The sequence below is a fragment of the Trichoderma gamsii genome (genome assembly GCF_001481775.2).
Source record: "Trichoderma gamsii strain T6085 chromosome Unknown Scaffold_56.2, whole genome shotgun sequence".
Classification (NCBI taxonomy): Eukaryota; Fungi; Ascomycota; class Sordariomycetes; order Hypocreales; family Hypocreaceae; genus Trichoderma; species Trichoderma gamsii.
The window spans coordinates 128,837-150,769 of NW_020171393.1; the positions used below are offsets into that span (position 1 = coordinate 128,837).

At 48.9% G+C, this 21,933-nt stretch overlaps 8 protein-coding genes across 8 annotated transcripts; 3 read left to right on the top strand and 5 right to left on the bottom strand.

Moving 5' to 3' along the window:
- Positions 1–269: 269 nt before the first annotated feature.
- Positions 270–458, top strand: TGAM01_v210110 (hypothetical protein; the record flags this gene model as incomplete). Its single annotated transcript, XM_024550719.1, has 1 exon — positions 270–458. One exon carries the CDS (start codon positions 270–272, stop codon positions 456–458), a length of 189 nt encoding a protein of 62 aa, XP_024404539.1.
- Positions 459–858: 400 nt separating this feature from the next.
- On the bottom strand, positions 859–2,327 carry TGAM01_v210111 (hypothetical protein; the record flags this gene model as incomplete). Its single annotated transcript, XM_018809022.1, has 3 exons — positions 859–2,055; positions 2,137–2,187; positions 2,244–2,327. The coding sequence occupies 3 exons, from the start codon at positions 2,325–2,327 to the stop codon at positions 859–861; spliced, it is 1,332 nt and encodes a 443-aa protein (XP_018657791.1).
- Positions 2,328–3,917: 1,590 nt separating this feature from the next.
- On the bottom strand, positions 3,918–5,881 carry TGAM01_v210112 (PHD-finger domain-containing protein; the record flags this gene model as incomplete). The annotated part of the gene is made up of 5 exons (XM_024550720.1): positions 3,918–5,219; positions 5,270–5,368; positions 5,431–5,548; positions 5,618–5,712; positions 5,774–5,881. The coding sequence occupies 5 exons, from the start codon at positions 5,879–5,881 to the stop codon at positions 3,918–3,920; spliced, it is 1,722 nt and encodes a 573-aa protein (XP_024404540.1).
- A 747-nt stretch (positions 5,882–6,628) lies between these two features.
- Positions 6,629–9,846, bottom strand: TGAM01_v210113 (hypothetical protein; the record flags this gene model as incomplete). Its single annotated transcript, XM_024550721.1, has 2 exons — positions 6,629–9,675; positions 9,726–9,846. The coding sequence occupies 2 exons, from the start codon at positions 9,844–9,846 to the stop codon at positions 6,629–6,631; spliced, it is 3,168 nt and encodes a 1,055-aa protein (XP_024404541.1).
- Positions 9,847–10,561: 715 nt separating this feature from the next.
- TGAM01_v210114 (alkaline phytoceramidase) lies at positions 10,562–12,108 on the top strand (the record flags this gene model as incomplete). Its single annotated transcript, XM_024550722.1, has 7 exons — positions 10,562–10,669; positions 10,772–10,810; positions 10,872–11,019; positions 11,084–11,223; positions 11,318–11,498; positions 11,567–11,713; positions 11,948–12,108. The coding sequence occupies 7 exons, from the start codon at positions 10,562–10,564 to the stop codon at positions 12,106–12,108; spliced, it is 924 nt and encodes a 307-aa protein (XP_024404542.1).
- A 456-nt stretch (positions 12,109–12,564) lies between these two features.
- TGAM01_v210115 (hypothetical protein) lies at positions 12,565–15,114 on the top strand (the record flags this gene model as incomplete). The annotated part of the gene is made up of 8 exons (XM_024550723.1): positions 12,565–12,843; positions 12,900–13,021; positions 13,101–14,205; positions 14,279–14,287; positions 14,385–14,530; positions 14,599–14,813; positions 14,874–14,986; positions 15,040–15,114. The coding sequence occupies 8 exons, from the start codon at positions 12,565–12,567 to the stop codon at positions 15,112–15,114; spliced, it is 2,064 nt and encodes a 687-aa protein (XP_024404543.1).
- A 72-nt stretch (positions 15,115–15,186) lies between these two features.
- TGAM01_v210116 (hypothetical protein) lies at positions 15,187–16,927 on the bottom strand (the record flags this gene model as incomplete). The annotated part of the gene is made up of 3 exons (XM_018809026.1): positions 15,187–16,073; positions 16,133–16,249; positions 16,306–16,927. The coding sequence occupies 3 exons, from the start codon at positions 16,925–16,927 to the stop codon at positions 15,187–15,189; spliced, it is 1,626 nt and encodes a 541-aa protein (XP_018657795.1).
- A 910-nt stretch (positions 16,928–17,837) lies between these two features.
- TGAM01_v210117 (hypothetical protein) lies at positions 17,838–21,276 on the bottom strand (the record flags this gene model as incomplete). The annotated part of the gene is made up of 6 exons (XM_018809027.1): positions 17,838–17,951; positions 18,030–18,149; positions 18,205–18,459; positions 18,521–18,959; positions 19,022–20,232; positions 20,296–21,276. The coding sequence occupies 6 exons, from the start codon at positions 21,274–21,276 to the stop codon at positions 17,838–17,840; spliced, it is 3,120 nt and encodes a 1,039-aa protein (XP_018657796.1).
- Between the last annotated feature and the right edge of the window lie 657 nt (positions 21,277–21,933).

Genomic DNA, 21,933 nt, shown 5'->3' on the forward strand with positions numbered 1-21,933 from the left:
GCTGTGCTAGCGACTATACTCCATACTCTGTGGCTGCGGCAGCGATAGTGAGTTAAAGAATACGGAGAAGCCCCCCGTAGCCAGGTTCCAGCTCTGTACGGTTATGATTAGGGATCCACCTTGCTGAGTTTCTAGGCCTGATCCAGTGACAACCGCCCGGGCTTCGGGCGCTTATTAGGCGTTACGGGTGCTCGCTTAGTCACTTTACATATGTACCCATTTAAGGAGTATACACTCTAAATTTGCCAGCAATGCCAATAAATTGCTGTATGATTTCCGGGCAGATTGAGCTTGTCCATGTCGATTCTAAACCCATCTCTCTTCTGCCTCCCTTTTCAAATGGCCAAGAATCCATCAGAGTACTACTAGAGACAATACTGGTACGAAGAGGTACTTCTGCAGCAGATATTATTAGCCTGATCTGCTATGGAATTATGCTAGCGCTGGTGTCTAGGTAATACTGAGTAAGGCCTGAGAACCGACTCTAGATATTGAACATAACCTGCACCTCACTATACGAGCAAATAATTACGGCATGGTGATCCAACTGTTGGCCTCGCCTCTATTGATTCTCTTCGTTGTTCAGTCTCTTCATCTCTAACAATATACATTTTCTCAAAAGGTCATGTGACTCGGTACTGCCGCTGATGAGCTTGAAAATGTGATTGCATATATGGTATTCGATTCTATTTATAACAGTTGAAGAAATACACTAAAAGTACACTCTAAGTAGCTAATGCATGTTCCAACGCCAATTGCCCTCCATACTTGTACAAAACATACGTTTACAAAAAGAAAAAAAAGAAACGCCATCTTTCCAACCCGAATGATTTTTCTATTCCCTCTTTGCCCCCTTCTTTACAACCCCCCCTCAATTTGAGACATCCAGTCATCAAAATGACTTGGCTCCTCCAAATGTTCAACTTTCCAGTCGCTGTCAGTTCCTTTGAGATATGCATCATAGGAACGTACATTCACTCCAGGAATCACTGCGTCAGTGTGTGATGCCTCGGCATGTCCTCCATGATTCCACTGCTCTTGGGCTGATCCACCGTTTGGTAGATCGTATCTCGAGCCGGGCGAACAGGGAAGAAGTATAGGGTCGATGCAGGCCTCCTGGGCACTCAACCCACGCTCCATTGTGGCTCCATGCAGACCGTTCACGAGAAGCTGTGGATTTCCACCAGTGAAGTAGTCATCACTGTGCCATGCCTGGTACGGTTGGAACGAGCCAGCATCCACCTGATATGTGCGCTCCTCATAGTAGGGGGCAACTTGCACAGGCTGAGGGGCCCAGTAAGCTTGCGTGGCAACGGGCCTCATGAAGACCTGCTGTTGCTCAACGATTGGTGGGTATAGCCCACTGCCCAGGTGCAAGGGCTCATGGTATTCAGGTACTTCCTTTCTTGTTCGCTTTAGTTTCTTCTCCTCAGGCAGTTCCCGACCGCTGCTGTGTTCGAACCCGTCCTTGTCCAGCGGTAAAGGCAGCAGCGAATCTTTATCATCCTTCTTCTTTGAGTGAAGAGGATCATATTTGTATGAGGGAAAGGCCTCCACGTGCATTCTCCTCTCCTCTGAGGCGAGGCGGGCAAACTCGGTCGTGAGATGTTTCGGCTCACGTTTCCAAGATGCTCCACAAATTGTCGAAACTTGTTGATGGTTGTTCTTAGTGCAGCATTTCTTAGCAACGTCTTGATAGAACTTGCGGTATAGCATGAATGCATTGAGAGGGCGCTTGATCTTGCCGGCCTTGTCAGCTTCGGCTAGCCGTACCTCTGTCGCGCGAGTGGCGAACAATTCAGCATTCTTGAGCACGACGGAAGGAGGCATGGATGAAATGTCGGAAAGAACTTTGCCGAGGAACGTGGGATGATGCTCTCTGTGCTTTGGAGTTTTCGTCTTTCTTGCGGCTTTTCGTGCCTTGGTCGGACGGTACGCCTCTTCCTCAGAAGAATCGGATACTTTCAAACTCCTGTTTGCCGGTTGAGCATGGAAAGAATCTCCCATGCTAGGAAAGTCATACACTGAGCTTTCAGACATATACGGCGAGTTGGCCTAGCAATGATTGTCAGCGAGTGTTTCTTTCAGGTATCATGAGCAATGTTCTAGCTAAGTAGCATTGCATCGGTTTCTTACCATCATGTTGTAGTGAGTACTAGGCATTGCACGTCGCTGTGCGTGAGATGACTGGGAGAAGTCAGTATCTTTGGAGAAAACTCGCTACATGTATTGGCTGAGCTTACTGGCAAGAGAACCTGGGTCGAGTAGGGATGGCCAGACAAGCTGAAGTCTGTGTTCCCCTGAATCACAGTACGTTTGCGCTCCATTAGGGATGCTGTTGAGAGGATAATATGTTGATGTTGAAAATATGAAGTAGAGACTCCGGATGTCCCAAGTCTGAACTTGTTGAATGCTTGGTGCAAGAGGATGCTGTGAGAGAGAGCTTTGAGAACAATAGGCACCGAGGGTGTATGAGGAGTACTGAGGCGTATGAGAATATCTTCAGTCTTCTATTGTAATGATAACAGAAGGAATATATGCGATGAGGCGACGACTCTTCTTTATGAACCAGAAAGGGAAGAATTGTTGTCTTTGTCTCGGAACAGCATCCTTTGACGGGCTGCCCTTATACATATTCGCTCCATGCCCTACGATATCGTTCCAAACGCATGACTTACAAGGACACAAACAAATCAAGCAGTAATTATCAAAGCTTCTGCCGCATGCGGTACTTCAAGTCCAATTGGCATTAATTTCCTTCGTCATGGGCCACTCCGTGCACCGCAGCGCCATGCATCACGGGCCTTTGAATCTGTCGCGGACGCCGAAAAGAGATAGCCTGAGAACGCAAGGACGCACAACGTCAGGTACGGATTATGGAGAGGAGAAGGACGGTACATAGGATGGCCATATGACATGTGCCGAGCCAAGTTTAAGTGCTCGAAGCAGCTGAAATGCGCGTTGATAGATAACTGTTGGTTGTGCACATCGTGGGGTTGCTCGGACACGTCTTATCGGCTCGAGGACCTCACGCTGAAAGCAACGTCCGCATTTACTGTACGCTTCTGATATTTGGAAGGCTGATTTTTGACAAATAATGTATATATTTTTGCTATTGACTAGAGCTAGCTGTGGCTTGAAGGGTTGCTAGATGAATGCAATTATACTGTGAGTTGAGAAACACTCAACATCATCTTTTCCAATACAGATGGGACTCGCTGAGGTATGGTATGTTAAATTGACAGATGCGGCCGCTAGCAATAATCTTGTATGCATGACATGGAAGCAGTACCTAAACATTGATAGCTGCTAGCCGCTATCCAGCGAGATGGGTCCGTTACTGGAAGGCTCCAATTTCAAATAATGTCTTTGTGTCAAGTGGATGTCCAACAGGCCTGCTAAAAGTCGGAGAAGCATTTCGGAGAAGCAGCTCGGAGAAGCAGCCTCAGCTGAGCCAGTTGCTTCCTTTGAGCGGCTGTTGTGATATCAACTATTGCAAACGGACAGATATCTCTAAAATTATCTTGACGAGTATTTTACTTGTAGGCACTTGACCAGCGATATCAACAATGGTTTGAGAGCATTGTAGCCTTGAGACAGTCGTCAGCCAGTTCTTTCGGGTAAGGTTTATCAGGTGATAAGCTGCTTTGTGAAATCAACAGAAATCTTTTCTGAAAGGTAGCAATTCTCAAACGGAGGGACTCCATCTGTTGGGGCTAGTGAGAGAGAGGCATTAGCAGCTGATGTACTCGTGTGCGTGGCGAGAGAAATAGCGTTGTGCCGTCTTAAGATCCCTCCGTGGTTGTTTATAAAATGCGAACAAAGCTTTAACAGATGGCCCCCGCAACTATTGATATGAAGCTTCTTTAGCGATGCTCAAATGTGATCATCTGTTTCGGCCTTGCATAGCTCGCCATTTAGATAATGGGAGTAGTGGTAGGAATGGTGGTAGGAGCAACAGCAGCAGCAGCAGCAGCAGCAACGGTAGAAACAGTAGGAGCGGTAGAAGCAGTATTTTGCCCAACGTTATTTTCGAGTTTAGGTTCGGGTGCAGGTCTAGACTCAGATTTAGGTGTAGGTCCAGGTCCAGATGCCAGTGCAGGTCCAGATGCCAGTGCAGGCTCAGATGCCAGTGTAGGCTCAGATGCCAGTGCAGGCTCAGATTTGAGTGTAGTTTCAGGTCGAAGGTCTGGTTCGGATCCAAGTGTAGGTTCGGCCATTGGGGGGTTTTCTGGCGCTGCAATGGCATCTCTTTTCTGACGACATGAGGCGCAGATAAAATGGAAGTCGGGGTGATCGGCAGCAGCTTCGCTGATCCCCAAGCATTTGCTGTGCTGCCACACATTGCAGCTCTCGCATGCGACGCTGTGACTGCCGTCATCCACTTGCCCATACAAGCCGCACGAGCAGTCAAATACCCAGCCCTCCTCTTCGTCCTGCGCCAATTTGACGCCTTCAGAGCCTTCTCTGGCTTTGATTTGATGGGGGAGAGACCTTCTAGCTGCTACTACGGTATCGTCGCCTTCGCCTGCAGGCACTTGTGTGTCGTCTTCGTCGTGAGTGGTGCGACGTTCTTCTCTTTTTTTCAAACGTTCCTCTCTAGATGCAAGCCTCATTTCAAGCCCTCTTTGGATCTTCTCCTGTTTTTGTTCCTCGCGGCGCTGAACTGCTTCTGCCTCACGGAGCTGTTCGGTCTCTACTTTCTCCTGCTCTTCTTTCTGTCGCTGCTCTGCCTTCAAGGCAATTCTGCTTGACCGTTTGGCATTGGCCATCTTGGCAAGTGTCTGCAACTCCTTTTCGCGTTTCAGCTCTCTGCGAATTCTGTCCTCTTCCTGTTTCTCTAGAATAGGCAGAAGATGGTCTCGGAGCTGTCGTCGAAGTATTTTTTCGTTTTCGTCTCGGGATGAGGCCATACTATCGACGAGGTTCTGGACTTCCGCAAGCGTGACGGCAATACACTCCCAAACCATGCCTCCGAGAAAACTATATTCCAATTCGGCTTCCGCGCCATCTTTCGTCGTCGAGTCTTCGAAGGAGGAAGCAGCATCATCGATCGATTCGGATACGCGTCGCCTTTTGCCTGGCCGTCGAGACCCACGGCTCGGCTTAGGCTTTGGAGGTTTAGAGCTCGGGGGGGCTTCTGATAGTCGATATACCCGATTGTCATCAAGGACATAATAGATGCGATCGTCTCTGTCCCACCCATATGGCTCGATTCGCTACAAGCAAAATTAGACAGCGTCAAAAGCACAAAGGAAGCGGTGCGCACCCATGATGTTTGCTCTGTATCTTTTTGTTCCTTCATTTTCTCTCGGAGGAGCTCCGGCCGGGCCATGATCCACTGGGTGAACTGTTGCATCACTTTGATCTACCATATAACGGCCGCCGTTAGCGAATGCTTGGGAGATACAGCTCAACTGTAGTGCTTACTTTGGTGAATATATCGAGGTCAGAAAAGCTCTTGGGGGCATCTTCGTCGCCAAATGGATTTGATTCTGGCGACCTCAAAACGTACTGCATTCGAGCTTGGTTGTCGAACGCTTCGTGGCTTTTGTTTAGTGGTTAGCCGTCGGACATTGGCTTCGGAGAGGAAGAATGCGAGAGTATATATGCATACGTAAGACCGCGATGTGAAGTGACCGTTTTCAAGAGCGCCAAAGCAATATCGTCGAGGCCTGGTGAACTAGGCTTGAGACATTCCGCCTCAATATACTGTCGTTGCATCAGCATACAGCTATGAGGAAGGCATAGCAGAGAAAGAACTTCCACTTACCTCGACGTCAATAGATGTGTTAATCGCGATAGCATCTCCAAATATATATATCCATTGACACAAGTTGGCGAACTGCCACATGTTACGGATTCGTTGAAGCAGCTCCATGACGTAGCGGAGGCAGCTCTCCAGGGAGATGGAAGTCACTTGAGGCGCCCTTTTTTTGTTTGTGTTTGATCAGCAGTCTTTTAAGGCTGCATAATAGAAGACGTCGACCGTAAGCCGGAGTTCAATGGAGCAAGCGAATAGATAATATCGGCGTAAGATAGCAAGAAAGCGTCCTGCTTGGCACATGTAGCAGAGCGCAAATCGCGTCTCAAGTGATAGGACGCGTTAGTAATTAATGCTGCAGCAGGGATAATTTTTAAGCTATTTAAAGCACTGGAATTTCATAGCCCACTTAGATAATCTGACTTTCTAACCCAAAATAAAAAGAGTTTAGGAAACATCGGCTCACTTTTATTCGGCACAATTAAATCAATGTTGATACAATCAAGAACCTTTTTGAAAAGAAATACTTTTGCTCTTTTTCACCCACGATATCAAGTGAGCTGTTTTGTTTCACTCACCCATACTTGGGACGGGACACCCGCCTATGACAGCCTAAACGTGCATACTACTTACCGATTTCTCTTTATAAGTCTGTAGGACAAGAATTAGGTATTCTAATGCCGGCTTTACTCATAGGTTTTTAGAGGCTGTAGGGGTTTTGAAATCATAACTATCCAGGTATATCATTAGATCGCTAGAGGTGTTCTCGCTAATATATATAAATAAATGCTTCCTCAGGCATTGCTTCATCAAGCCTTTTAATTTCACGACATTTGCAGCCCGCCCCGTAGTCATTCACGTAAGTTATTCAACTGCAGCTGGAAGTAGTGACCCGGCCTTCTTGGATGGTTTGGCGCTTGCTACTAAGCGCCCAGGAGGTTTGGCTGGTGTATGGACAGAACGCCCAAAAGAGGCAACAGATCTACTCAAGTTGGGCCTTGAAGTTGGCTGGGGTGCGTTCGAGACATTCTGTGATAGACCCGGCTTTGCATTTCTTACAACGTCACCAGTGCTCCAGCGATGAGGAGAAGTAAAAATCTCTGACCGCGTAGCTTTGATGTTCAAATGCACGGGCACGGGCGCTCGAGGAGTCGTAGATGACAATATGCCGCGCCGCGCAGTCGCAGGGGTTTTACTTGGGGATTTCACCATTCCAATGTCATCAGTATCGCTGGATGCAGTCGATTCTTCGTCCGTCCCCCGCCATGCAAGGATTGGCTTCGCAGACAAGGGGAAGGACATATTCAACGGCACACCAGTCGACCGCGTCGGCGTTTCCATTGGCCTGGCTGCAGCATCTGGTTTGTTGTGCCTTTCCACCAACAGATGACGGCGAACAGAGAGTGCCCGCCAAGCGCTGCGACGGCCACTAGCCGGTTCACGGTTCGGCGTAAATCGTAGATCTTGCTCTGCACTATCAAATTCCGGGCCCATGCAAGCCTCTTTCCAATAATGAAATGTGCGGTTTCGTTTTTCGCTGTATTTCTTTTGCTGTACCTTGGTCGCGGTATGTGCCTGTCCGCTTCGTTGTAATGATGATATGGACCATGCTTTGAGGTACTGCCGCTGCCTGCGAGCAGCCCACAGTTCCAGCGACTGCATATCCGCCTGATTATGCTCTTTGGCGACATCACTCCAAGCCGCCAACACGGCCTGCGTGTAATGTTGGTAGGTGGCAAGCTGAAGCTGCACGTCATCTTCTGTCTGCTTCTTCCACTTTTCCAAAGCGATATCAAGTTGACCGTAATAGTATTTTGTATTATAAAGAGCAGCAAAATCGCTTTCAGAAGCCGCTTCAGTTGCCACTGCTCGCCAGTGATCGAATACCTCGTAGAATTTTCGCTTTTTCCTAGCGGAAGAGACTTCCGTGTATCTCATCATCAAGTACTGTCGAACCATATCTTTCATCTGGAGTCTTCGTGCCTCCACAGCAGCGTCCATGATAGGTAATGTCCGTGTTGTGACAAGGAATAGCCTGGCACGATTGCCCATGACCGATAACTGCACATCAGCGTCACTCGACCGTTGCAGAGTGCGGAAAAGATTTGATGCGCGGTATGATTTAACACGATTCGCAGACACATTTCGCCTCCATTCGTCTTGCACGTAATGCCTTCGCCAGCCATCGAGGGTTCGCGTGACAGACATATAATCCGCTCTCCACCGGAACGCTTGCACTCGTACTGATAAGTTCCAGTTGTGGAATGTATGAATGACAGCTGCGGTGGATAACTTGGCCTTGTAGGCTGATGATCGCGCTTTCACGTGGATCTGATGCTCACATTTGTCAAGAGAACCAAACAGCAGCCTAAGTGAGCCGATTTGGCGCGCTGCTTGAAATTGATGATCATGTAAGAGCACTTGGTCTTGTAGTTTTGACAATGTGGTAGCAACGCCCTCGTGTTTATTAAACTTACGAATAGCTTGGCTCTTGATGGTGTTGCTGGAAGTGCTTGATTTCCATGCCACCAAGGCGCCTTGTTTTAGTCTCCTATCTACTTTCTGGCGGTAGACGAGAGATATGAGGTGAGAGCACCATTGGTCATAGACGCGAGACGCCGTTCTAGCCCGATATTTTTGAGATATGGCCGATGCTGCGAGACGGAGCTGCTCTTCTTGGTACGATACAGCTCTTTGCAATTTCTGAACCGCCGTAAGGGCCTTTAAGTGGTCGATGATTGGAAGCTGTAAACTTGGCGCACGGCTCCAGCCTTGGAAACAGCGAAAGCGAATCATATGTCTTCTAGCTACGCCTTCCCGCTCAAGCCGCGCTGCAGTCCGGTCTGCCCAGTGGTTGAACACTTTGCTCGCTAGATATATCTCGCGAGCGCGGGTTGCTCTCGTAAGCAGTAGCGCTTGCTGTTGTTTCGACAGTGTATTTTCGTTCTGGGATGGAAATGGCAGTGGTAGCTCGTCCTGTACTAAATGCGACGCCAATCCGCCATCTTTAGGTATATAGACGGGAGACGCCAATACGTCTAAGGCATCAGTTTTGCTAGCATCTCGATCCACCCCAGTTGGTAAATTGCCTTTGGCTTGCAATCCAGGCGACTGTTTAATCTTCCCGTTATCTCTGGTATGGCCGGTTTGCTTGTGATCCCGATCGTTCATAGGTCGAGGAGACTCTACTCTCAAAGGAAGAGTAGTTTGCTGTGATTTATGCTTTGAAGAACTGCGAGAAATATCGGTTCGTGGAGGCAAGGCGTGTGCTTTGACATCATCGTAAAGGATGCCATCATCAACGGCACGGAAGTCAACATGCAGGTGGTCAAAAAGCGGGCTTGGATATTGATGATAATGATTGAGATGCCGTGTCGCAGTTGTCGAGAGCGGCACAGAGGGATACGCATCGGCTTCCATGAGGGCGAGATCATCTTTTGTTTGGTTTCTTTTCTTATAGCCTGGTGCTTCAGCGCGAATCTTTTGAAACTTGGGGTCGTAGTCTAGGGAGCCAGCGCTGTATGTCCGACGCCTCGTTCGAACGGGCGCATCATCCTCCTGAATGGGAAGATCATCGGGATCCCAGTGACCGGTATCGATTGGTTCTGGGGATAGCGGATGTTGGTGATAATCTTGCGGAGTAGTGATAGAGTCGTCGCTGAATTCGAGAACGATGCCGATCTGGCCAAGTATTGATTGAAATTTTTCTAACAAGCTGCCGCCCCCTTGCTCGCCGCCCACTCTGAACACGAGGGCTGAGAGATGCTGGTCTGTATCTGGATCGACGCCATGCTCGGGGAGAACTTCGTCATACGCTTTGAATAATGCAGCAGCGGGTAGTGGTTTCGGGCCCGGAGCGTGATCGAGCTGTTCTTGAGCCGCCGTAATGACAGCGTGTAATATCGTAATATCTAAGTTATTAGTTCGAGGAAACGAACGAAAAACTGACGGACAGCTCTACCTCGATTCGAATAATACGGCTCCTTGGCTGGAGGACCGCGACTGGGAGATGCGCGAAGGCTATCCGGCGCAGCGCCGTCGCCGTATTGAGACTGCACAGATGCCACTGCGAAAAGATCCATGTGAGCCTTTTTTTTATTTTGTATTGATTGTGCATCAATGACAGTGACTTACTCGGGGCGAGATATTATAGGTGACATTTGCTCATACCTGTAATCAAGGACTGCGGCATACATCAATGGAAAACCATGTCACTGGTAGGTAGCGGGCGCGACAAATGTTCGGGTTGGCGAGGCTCTAGGCCCAAGTACGGGCGCCAAAACACTGGGTCTGGGGCATCTGCCGTGCCGTTTGATGCCCAGGCGCCCAAAGCCAACAAACTTGGCGCTCAGGAATTTGTCGCTTATGCACTGTTTATTGGTTTCTACGAGTTACTTTTTCGCATGGCGGTTACAATGTTGAATATAATAGTACTAGTAGGCTGCTGTAGTTGAGCGACATTTCATAGAACATGACGCGTTCTCTAAATACTAATGCTATCTGTTATTTCCTTTCATTTTGTCGATACCATTTAGAGTTTCGTGTTGTAGAGGTCAACTGCCGATTACCTGGACGCTTAAACAGCTCAGCTTCAAGAGATCGCTGTAGCTGCTGTTAGCCTGCCCCGCTGGTGATCCAAGAGAGCACGGGTAGCGCGGAAGAGTATACGCCAGCTCTCCGCCTCATGAGTTCATTTTCTTCCAAACATATTCTCTTCTCCCGATATTCTACTTTGATTTTATATAAACAAATAAACATTTTGAATATTCAGCTTATTATCGCCCACGTCAACCATCAATGGCCTTATCTGCTCTGCGTTCGGCCATCTCGCTTCCATATCCAGTCGCCAGCCCTGGCCATGGATTCTGGGGCGAGCAGACGTCAACACTGAACTTTTGCGAAGAGGTGGGCAAATTTGACTGTGAATCCTGAGTTTTTGAACGATTCCTGCAGATTGGAAGATTTATATCAGTGTCAAGCACTAATTCTATGTTTCTTTCTCCAAAGGACTATGCGCTATCGTGGTATTGTGCTGAGCTCTGTAATGTTAGTACCGCCTGCTTATAAACCCCGATTGGGTCGTCTCTCTTTTTTAACACGATGGTAGACACTCACAAATGGCCTTTTCATGTGGCTTGGAATTAGAGGCATTAGAAACTGTATGAAGGAGGACCATCCGTCAATATTCTTGATTTCTTATATCGGGTATATGGTCGTGGGCCTAGGCTCCATCCTTTTTCATGCGACATTAAAGTGTATGCATCTCCCTCTAAGGTACTTACCATCCGTGATGAAGCGAGCTGACAGCCAGAGCTCAAGATCCCATGCAATTGGTCGATGAATTATCCATGATTTATACTACTTGCTTGATGATGCATGCTAGTTTTTCTTACTCACGCTCACAAGTCTTTTCGGTTATCTTAGGGGCTGGGCTACTTTCGCTTGCTGGATCAATCACAGTAAGTAGCATGCTACTTTTGCTCACACGCATATACGTCATATGAGGCATTGAAGATTTCATTCTCTGTGAGCCACGCGCTGAGATAAGAGTAGCTCTATTACTACCTTACCAAGGACCCCATCTTCCATCAGGTAGCCTACGCTGCTCTGACGGCTACCGTCGTTTTTCGGAGTATCTGGGTGATGGAGTCACAAGTACGACCGGTCTTGCACGCGCAAGACCCAAAACGGGCCTCGAAGCTGCTGAATACGATGTGGGCCATGGTAGCTACTGGTGTGTCATCCTGAAGAGCAAGGCGAGGCTACAGGGTTCAAGTGCAGGCGGCTAATCACCCGCGACAGGACTGGCGGTTTTCGTTGGCGGGTTCTTAATCTGGAATCTCGATAATTTTTTCTGCTCCCAAGTGCGACGATGGAGACATGCGGTTGGCCTCCCCTGGGCCATTCTTCTCGAGGGCCACGCCTGGTGGCACCTCATGACCGGGCTCGGTAAGTTGAACAGCAGCTTCCTCTCATTGTGAATTGTGGTGATGTGATGACGTTGATTGAATGCGAAGCTGACTTGACTTTGTTCATTAGGAGGTATGAACATTCTAGATTGCTTCTGTTTTCCTCACTCACCTTTATGTTTATGTTGAATGAATGATGGTTTCCTGCCCCTGAGTATATTCCATGTTAAACATCACTGAGCTTATGACTGATGAGTTCTTTTTTTTTTTTTTTTAGCTTATTATTACATCACTTGGGGCACTTGGCTACGGCATTGCCTTGCAGGACGCGGCGACAAATACGCCCTCGTCTGGCCGAGGCTGTTGACGTCTGTCCCATATCTCAAGATGATAGAAGAGGACCAGGATCAGGACCAAGCGAAGAAATCCCAATAGACCTGGAGCTACTTCCACATATCCCGAGGATCATATAACCGTGATGCAGGTTTAAATTACGTCCCGTATCGCATCATTGCACTGCTTTACACCAAGTTGTCTGTACAGTCCATGTGTTTAGGTATGGTGTAATAGAGCTTAGGCCTTGAATAGCAATAGATCTCGGCGAATCCCACCATTCCGGGGCTGGACGCCACTAAAATCACGCTAGTGCACCCGCTCGAATTACTAATACCTGTCTGCAGCCACTAAGCGCGCCGCAGCTTCTCTCCATGTCTCTTATAAGCTCAACTCCCTTTCATCTCACCCAGCTTACCTGGAGAAGGAAACAGAGAGAGAAAATAGCATTGAAGCCCTCGCCAAGCTCCCAGAAAAACTCTCTGCCGACTCACTAAACTAATCCTCGAACAGCCCCAAATGCTTCCAGTATCGCAGGGACGGCACGCGCAATAATCCATGGCCTCTCCATCCCCCCAGGGCCGCAGCTTCACCGTGCGCGGTGTCGCTGCTGGCCTGGGCGTCGGCACCGTGATATGCTCTGCCAACATGTATTTCGGCCTGCAGACGGGCTGGGTGTCCATCATGTCGATGCCGTCCAGCTTGATGGGCTTTGCCATCTTCCAGCTGCTGAAGCCGCACCTGCAATTCCCCTTCACCCCGGTTGAGAATGTCCTGGTGCAGAGCGTTGCCGGGGGCATGGCCATCATGCCTCTGGGCTGCGGCTTTGTCGGTGTCGTAGGCCGTCACCAGTCCTCCTGATCCTTGGGTTCATCGTCCTGATTGCTGTATAGATTCCGGCAATGAACTACTTGCTAGGCGCCGATGAGCAGGGCCCCTTGTCACTGAGCATGTGGCAGCTCATTGTCTGGTCCATCGGCCTCTGTTACTTTGGAGTCGTCTTTGCCGTTCCCCTGTAAGTGTATTTATTGGTGCCTCAAATGCAAGTGAAGTTGCAGATTCGCTGAGACGAGCTCGTGTGTGTATGATATTAGGCGCCACCAAGTTATCATTAGAGAACGACTCAGGTTTCCTAGCGGCTTTAGCACCGCCGTGCTCATTCGCGTCCTCCACGGCCGAGGCCAAAGCTCTTCTGCCCAGGAACTTGATGCCGCCGCCAAGGGTGGATTTGCCAGTCTTGCAGATAGTGATGATGACCCTCTATTAGTCGATGAGACCAGTTCCAACGTGGCAGACGAGGAGCCAGAGGCGGCGTCAAAGGACGTGGACTGGGCATACAACATGAAGCTCCTGCTAGTCAGTTTCCTAGTGTCCGGCATCTTCACCATTTGCAACTACTTCTTGCCGATCCTGAGAGACCTCCCCATCTTCGGCACTGTTGCGGCGTCCACTTGGCTTTGGACCTTGAACCCAAGTCTCGCATACGTGGGACAGGGCATTATCATGGGGACCGAGACAACGTTGCACATGACGCTCGGCGCAGTTGTCGGCTGGGGTATCCTGAGTCCCTTGGCCAAGAAGAAGGGCTGGGCTCCTGGACCAGTGGACGATTGGGAAAATGGCAGCAAAGGCTGGATTGTTTGGGTGTCTCTGGCCATTATGCTCGTCGATGCCGTCGTAAGTCTGGCTTACGTTGCCCTTCGGCCCCTTTTCGCAAACCACGCTACGAGAGCCTTTACTACATTGCGAGAATGGTCGCAACGTTCTAGGATCGCCGCTCTGTTCGAGAGAAGCCATCAATACTCTCCAATCCCCCACGGAGAGGAAGACCAAGACGAACCAGCAACCCTCGATGATGACGATGCTTCCATCGCCTCGAACGATGAAAATGTCGGTCTGGATGACACCCCAGCAGAGCAGCAAGTCAGCACTCGAATTGTCACATGGGGTCTTCTCGCATCCGTCTTGCTCTGTATTCTTACAACGCGCATTGTGTTTGGCGACCTGGTGCCCCTTTACGCGGTTGTTACTGCTGTCCTCATGGCTCTGGTCCTGAGCATCATGGGCGTCAGGGCCCTCGGAGAGACTGATCTCAACCCCGTTTCCGGCATAAGCAAACTTGCGCAGCTCTTCTTTGCTCTGATTATCCCACAATCTCACAAATCTAGTGTTCTCATCAACTTGGTCGCAGGCGCCATCGTACGTCCACTATCTTCTCCTATGACCCTCATTGTGTTATATATAGCCCACTAACAATTATAACCGTATTTAGTCTGAAGCTGTAAGCTAAATCTCCAAGCTTTCTCTCCCTCTCTCTCTCTATATATATATATGCGCATGTATACACCCTTGAGTACCTTCTCCTAATATCTCGGTAGGGTGCATTGCAGGCTGGAGACTTGATGCAAGATCTCAAGACAGGTCACCTGCTCGGAGCTGCCCCCAAGGCGCAGTTTTGGGGACAGATTATAGGTGCTACGTGTGGTGCGCTGTTTAGTGCTTTTGCGTATCGTATCTACACGGCGTAAGTACCCCTGACAAGTCCATTACTCTAAAGTATTGACTAAATGATGATAATTCTTTTGGCAACAGAGTGTACGAGATCCCCGGCAAACTTTTCCAAGTTCCAACAGCCTACGTCTGGATATTCACCGCCAGGCTTGTAACCGGACAAGGCCTGCCATACATGGCCAAAGAATGGGCCACAGGAGCCGGCGTTCTATTTGCTGTCACTACGCTGGCGCGAACTTTGTCTGTTGGGAAGCGATGGCGTTCGCTGATCCCCGGTGGCATTGCCGTTGCAGTCGGTGAGTATTTATCTATTCCTATGTGATTTTGAGTCAACTTGCTCTAACTCGCATACTCAGGCATGTATAACGTGCCCTCATTTACCTTGGCTCGAGCCATTGGAGGCATTTTCAGCTGGTACTGGTTGAGCTTACGAAAACGGTCGACCACGCCGCTCATCATCATTGCATCGGTAAGGTTTTCAGCTACAGTAGAAAGTAATACGCTTGCTGACTTTATGTGTAGGGCTTCATCTTGGGAGAAGGGTTCCTGAGCATTGTGAATCTATGGCTACAGGCTCTAAAAGTGCCTCACTATTAGAAGCTGCAATCGCTAGCCGATGACAAAAATTTCTGCCCATTCACTACTCATAAACTACCTCTACTTCTACCTCTACGCCAACTTCCAGGACCATTTCTTCTCTGCTCGACTTCCTGTAGATTGGCCTTCATGACTGCATGTGACGTCAATCTTCAGTGCTCTAGCGTTCTCCTCGAGAGCTGCAAAAGTAATTTGGCCAGAGATGGCACTTGGCAGTGTCGAAGGAGGGTTCTCCGGCGGCACCATAAGCAGGCCTTGCTTCCAATGGGTCACGGTGCCGGATGGGCCCGTTGTAAATGCAACATTGCCTGATTTCGCATTTACAAACACCTCAGGGGTCACCTCAGGCTCTGGCATAGGCTCACTGCGAGCAGTGGCGAAGAAGTTGTCGAACCAGATCAAGAAGCCGTCCAGGCCATCCTGAGGCCGCAGCAGTTTTGACTGCCACTTGGCTGTGAAGGACAGCTCTTCTGGCTTGACAGTGTGGAGGTCGAGTGTCTTAAAGGGGTAGGGCTCTCCGCAGAGAGCGGCCTGGGGCATTGCCTCGACCCTAACGTCATCATAGATGCCTTCTTGCATAGCTTTCATGTCGAATCCATAGACATCTCTCCAAAATGACACAAATTCTGACATGTACTCTGTATCTTGCACGGGGGCTACCCAGATGGTGGCGGAGCTGGGAACCAGTAGGCCATCTGGCTTGAGATATTTATCTCTAGCGTAGAGAACGCTCGGAAGCATGGCCTCGTACAGCAAGCAGTAGCCCATCCACTCGCTGACGATGATGTCGACTTGGTCAACAGGCAGCTTAACCTCTTCAATGGCACCTTTGACGCAGGTGATGATGTCAGAGAGGCCATTGTTAAAGATGTTTTCCGCTGCCTTCTTGATGATGTCTGCGTTGTCAACAGCGATGACCTGAGCCGCACCAGCTTTAGCACAGAACATGCTCAGAATACCTATATGTGGGCGTTAAATCATGGATACATGCAGTTAGTCGATAGGCGTGCTCTCTTACCGGTGCCACAGCCAATGTCGAGAACGACTTTGCCCTTGATGAGATGCTTGTTGTTGTAAATGAAGTCACGGTAGGCGTCTGTCCTGACCGTATCCTTCAACATGGTCTCGTGGATATCTGAAGCAGATTAGGATTTTCCAAGAGTTAAGGACATGACGCTCATTCTGACTGACCGTTGTAGCCATAAGACTCAAAATAATAGTTTCCGCGGTCTTCGCCAGCACCAGTCTTGGCCTTGGGAAGATTCTGCTCCACGTCTTCTCCCCAGCGGCGATCCAGGGTTTCTTCAACGGCAACTCGGTAATTTGAGAATTGCGTCCGGACGGCTTCTAGCTCAGCTTCCAATGCCTGTTTCTGCGCCAGCAGCTCGTCTTGAGAAGTAGAAGCGCCCGCCTGGCCGGGAGCAATATCGACCTTGACCAGGTCGCTGTCGAGGATCTCGTCTAGGGACATGATGAGGGCATCGTTCTGGAGGACGGGCTTGAAGTAGCCGTCGTCTTCAAAGTCTGCCAGCGTCAGGGTGCCGGGAAGGGTCTGTTGCTTCTGGACCTGGTTGCGAATGAAATTGACGAGCTTGACGGCGCCGTGGAAGTCTAGCTGGAGGTTTTTGATGGTGGCAATCAGATCGAAGTCGTAGCGCTGCTTGCAGTGGTTGAGCATCTCAGCCCAGCTGGAGAATGTCTGAGAGTCGAGGAGAGAGACGATGGTGGTGGACTCTTCTTCGGGCTCGACGTCGAGCCATTCTCCGTCGTCTGATACATCGGTGGCCCCAGAAGATGATGATCTCGCACTCATTTTGTCTATGTGATTTTCTTCTTTTTCTTTTTTTTTTTTCAAGGAAATTAAGTGCGTAAAATAAGAATTTACTTGCACCCGCTTTCTTAGTGAGAGGTGTGAGGCTCACCACGACTTTTTTTTTCCAACGCTGAGTAGGGTAGCTGGATTCTACTTGGCTGGTACCTGCTCAGATATCAAGGTACTAGCACAACACGCCATGCAGCTACCTGTTAGTTACTTTCTCTTGCTAAGGAAAGTCACTTTAAAAAGAGCAGCTGCTAAGTTTAAGATAGGTTTTCTAAAAGTATCCCTAGATGCAGAAGATTGCCCCGCCATGCCCCATGCTAGAATCACTTCTGGTACTCGCTAGGTAGAGCCAAAAAAGATCTTGCTCCGCTATGGAGCGTACCGACAGGGCAGATTTCACTGCAAAGAGAGCATATCAGCCGAACAGGGATTGAGAATAAGGTAATTGTCCCTTCTAGATGACATATTCCTATAGTGAACTGGGAGGGAGAAAAAAAAGAATTGTTTTTGAAAGGCATACGGCAAAAGAGAAAAAAAAAAAAGAGAGAGAAAAATGGTGAGAAAAAATCTCCAACTAGTGTTCGAACCTGGAACTTCCAGATGAGGTAATGCCAAAGATTATTGAAATGGAGTCTGCTGGGCCAATCCCACGGTCACATCTGGTAAAAGGCAAGAGGTGAATTCGATGGGAGGTCCCACTCCAATAATTTTCATTCAACAGCGCCTTATAAAGGATTAGCATTAGCGCGTAAACCGCTCGCTGCAGTGCTCTTAACCAACGCCTTACACCAATTTTTACAATCAATCGCAATATCAAATAAGTTGGTACAGATAGCGCCTGCATAGCCCTAACACCTCTAAGAAAAATTACTTTATTGCTCTAAGTTGGTCGACGGCGTTGCTATTTCTGGTCTTCTTCGCCCTCATCTTCGTCGGCACTACCGTCGTCTCCGTCCTCGTCGTCGTCATCGTCCTCACCATCAGACACATCTTGTCCGAGATCCCGTAAACGAGTCTGGTAGAACTCTATATTAGCATCATATCATTCTGTTTTACGTGGACTTAAGTTTCAATGTCACGCCAGATCACTTACCTTGTACTGTGCCAGCTTCTCCTCTAGATCGCCAAATACCATAAGGAGATCGTCAAGTTCGGACTGTACGGCATCCTTGGCCTCCTCTGCATTCTTGACGGCTGACTTTGCTGACTTTGCCTAGAAAAAATCCATCAGTAATGAACCTTTGAGCGTTGAGTCTGCCATGTCTTACCTCCGCAACCTCCTGCCGCAGCTTCTTAGCTTCTGACGTTGCATCTTCCAGCTGTTTTTCCAGCTCCTCGTTCTTCTCGGTGGCAGTCTTCAGCTGTTTTTCTAGCTCATTGTGCTTCTCGTTGACCGCCTTTAGCTCTTTTTCTACTTCTTCGTTCTTCTCGTTGGCCTTCTTTAGCTGAGACTCCTGCTCTGCTAAAGCGTCCGCATACTCTGTACGAAGGGCCTGTAGCTCAATCGTCTTGGTCTTATTGGCCTTTAAAAATGCCAGTTAACAATCTGTAACCGGTAATCACATCATGCTTCGTAACACTTACTTTCATCAAATCGACTTCAAGTCTGCTGGCAGTCGCCTTCAAATCAGCGATTTCCGCTTCAGCCTTCTGCTTAGCTCGCTCTGCCTCTACCTCGTGTGCTTTTTGAGCCTGACTCAGTTGCGTCTGTAGGTGCTGGTCCTTGGCACTCAGTTGAGCTTGAAGCTGCCGCTCCTTGGTATCTAGTTGCTTTTGGAGATGGGCCTCTTTAGCGTCCAGCTCTTTTCGAAATTGAGCCTCTTTAGCATTTAGCTCTTTGTCTTTGGCATCCAGCTCTCTTTTTAGGCGCGCATCTTTGGCTTCCAATTCCCTTTTCAGACGAGTATCTTTGGCATCTAGCTGTAATTGATGATTTTGGTCTTTGGAATTGAGTTGCTGCTGCAGTTGCACGACTTTTTGTTCGTATTCCGCAGCTTTAGCAGCATGTTGGCTTTGAAGCTTGCTAGACATGCTCATCAGCTGAGCTCTAGACACTCATCATTGGGAAGGGTATATCGAACATACCTCAGTTCTGTTGTCAACTTCGCACTTGTGGCCTCGGCATCTTCCTTGGCACGGCGATGTGCCTCCTGTGCTTCATTAACGGCTCGTTGCAGTGCTTGTTTGGCTTCGTTAGCTTCAACAATCGCGCCATCCCTCTCCTCTACTTGATGCCGCAGAGAATCTACGAGCTGTCTTGATATGCCCTGCTCCATGCCATTTGTGATGACCGATACTTCCACATCAGGTGCTTTATCAATAGCACGGGCTGCCCGACTATAGTTATCTTTGAAAAACTCAACAAATATGCCATCGAAGAACACATTCACTTCTTCTTCCCCAGTGGGTGAAGCAATGAGAGTTTGTGGCGTGACCTCAAAGTCTCGGAGCAACGGGTGGTTTCGCAGTTTTACTAGACGGTCTAAATAGCCATCTTTGTCCAGCCGCGATTCCAGAATAGAATGTAATGTTGCTCGTGGAATAGGTGAATCCTTTGTAGAAAACTCATAAATGAAACCCAGCAACATGGCGCACAAACCTTGCACGAGCTCCCCTGCTACACGAACTGGCTGTGAGATTACCTGAATAAGGCCCTGGACATTGCTGCCTTCGGACAGGAAGTCGTTGACGGCGTCGAGATCCTCAAACAGCCAGCCTAGAAGTAGCATAAGATACCCCACCAATATTCGGGTGTCATCATCTCGACGTATCCTCGTGAGTAGATGCGCTGTGATCGTCTGTATGCTGGTCACAACCTCCTCGCCTTTAGAGGCATCGCCTTCAGTTAAGCCCTTTGCCACTGCCTTGGCAGCAGGATTGTCGTAGACAAGGTGAAATGCGATAACAGAGGCAAACCACACTCGGTATGGGTCGTTCAAGAATACATCACCAGGTAGCTTCAGCAGAACACTCAAGATGTTAGCAGATTCGTCTCGTCCAGATTGATACCCTTCTATGGCTCTGCCAAGGAAATGCGATTTTACTTCGGCGTGGTTGGAGAAATAGGCGGTCAGACACTGGCAGGCGGCATATCGCAAGTCAAACGCGGCAAGATCGTGCACGTTTAATGTCAAATCAAGCAGGCCGTCAATAATGTAGATCCTGGAAGGAGCATTGCCATTGGATACTTTTGGGTTCCCGGCCATGGATTCCAGTGGTGGAGAGACTGTGAGCGAGGCGAATCCTTCCTGGAGCGTCATGTTGTTACGAATCAGGTCTCCGCAAGCAACCAAAGCCTGTTCGAAATGTTATAATCGTGGCTCAAACATATTAAGAAGCAGGGGAGTAGGCCTCCGCACCTCGGCTTTGATTCGCGTTTGAACATTAGGGTCGAACGCAAGCTGAAGGATAAGATAGCTAAGGCCGTGCCTCCAGAATGTAGCTTGATTCTGATGCGTCTCTGCCGAGTTTGCAGACAAAAACAGGCGGATGATGGAGAGAAATGCGTATATGTTTCGATTGACCTGGATTTGCGCCCATTTGGCCAGACCATCTTCCTGGTTCCGAGCTTCGAGTAGGCCCTTGAGCATCTCTGTAAGTTTTCCCATGCAGTCAGACTCCCTAAAGAGAGACTGGTTGGCCGCATTGCCCCTCAACAAGTTGGCTAAGAGTATCAAGCAATCCTCTACAGTCCTTCCGCTTTCAGAGAGAGAACCGTCACCAGCAATGATGACGAATATTTTTTCAAAGGCACTCTGAAACGCTACAAGCTTTTGTATCTCAATGGAACTCGATGTCAGCAGTATCAATAGATTGATACCCTCGGTGCGGATCGCCTCCCGTTGATCGTCGAGAGCAGCCACGAGGCGGCTGATCCCTAGTGGTGCAGAGAGAACGCATTCTTCGGTTCGTTGGGTTCGTGCGGTGAGAATTGAGCTGAGAAGTTGTAAACAATACAGGCGTGAATAGAAGTCGGTAGAATCTAAAAAATCCAGGACCAGCGTGATGTTTTCTTGACGCTGGGTAAATTCATCGGCCAGCCACAAGGCGATTTCATCCGACGCTTCTGGACTCTCCTTGTTCGGGTTGAACAGCATCAACAGCGTCTCCAGCACGACCTTGATTGTATCGACATCTTCGGCATCTTTTGTGAGGCTGCCAATCAAGCCCCTGAGAGCCCCGGACGCTACAGTCGCTGGGTAGTCTTTTGCGAAGCTTCGCAGGCCTAGAATCGCAGCTCGCCGATCTTCGAGAAGGGTCGCAGAACCGAGTCGGCCACTGAGAACGGAGATCGTGTCGCCAACAGATTGTTTCGCTGGAGCGCTAGAGATGGAGAACATGTCGTCGCTCCCCCCATGCCACCAATTGAGGGAATTGAGGTTCACGATTGGTTGAGCATGCAGGACAAAAGGCTGAGATACGTAGTCGCAATTTATGATGCCGAGCTTCTAGAAAACGCCCCTACATAACACGTAGGTGGATATACGACTGACTACCTTACCTAGCTGTAACCACACTACAGCTTTAGGTGCATAGTAGCTAGCAAATGCTAGGCGAAATAGGTAATGCCTTTGCTCGTCAATGCCTATTGCTTCTTTTATTTGAATTTACGCACAGCCAAAATAGTATGTAATTTCCACATGATATTCTTCTTTTACCAGTTGAGACCTATTTCGCTTCACAGCTCCTTGACACTCCATGCGCAACCGCTATTATAGGCGTGCTGTACGCTTTTATTAGACACAGCCTAGACCCGAACTGGACTGGACCCCTTATCTTATCAGGCGTTACTGGATGACCTGTCGCCGGGTTGACCCAGAGACGCGTTCCACAATCCGGAACAAACAAGCTTGAGCCTCTCTACTCGATCTCACATCCGCTCCGATGTAGCCCATTGCGTTCAACTACCACGCATGGCTGTTCGATCCGCTCTTTCTTCCTTTTCATTGATACCCCTCTTGCAATGGCTCCTCGTCAATCAACCGCAGCGCCCAAAC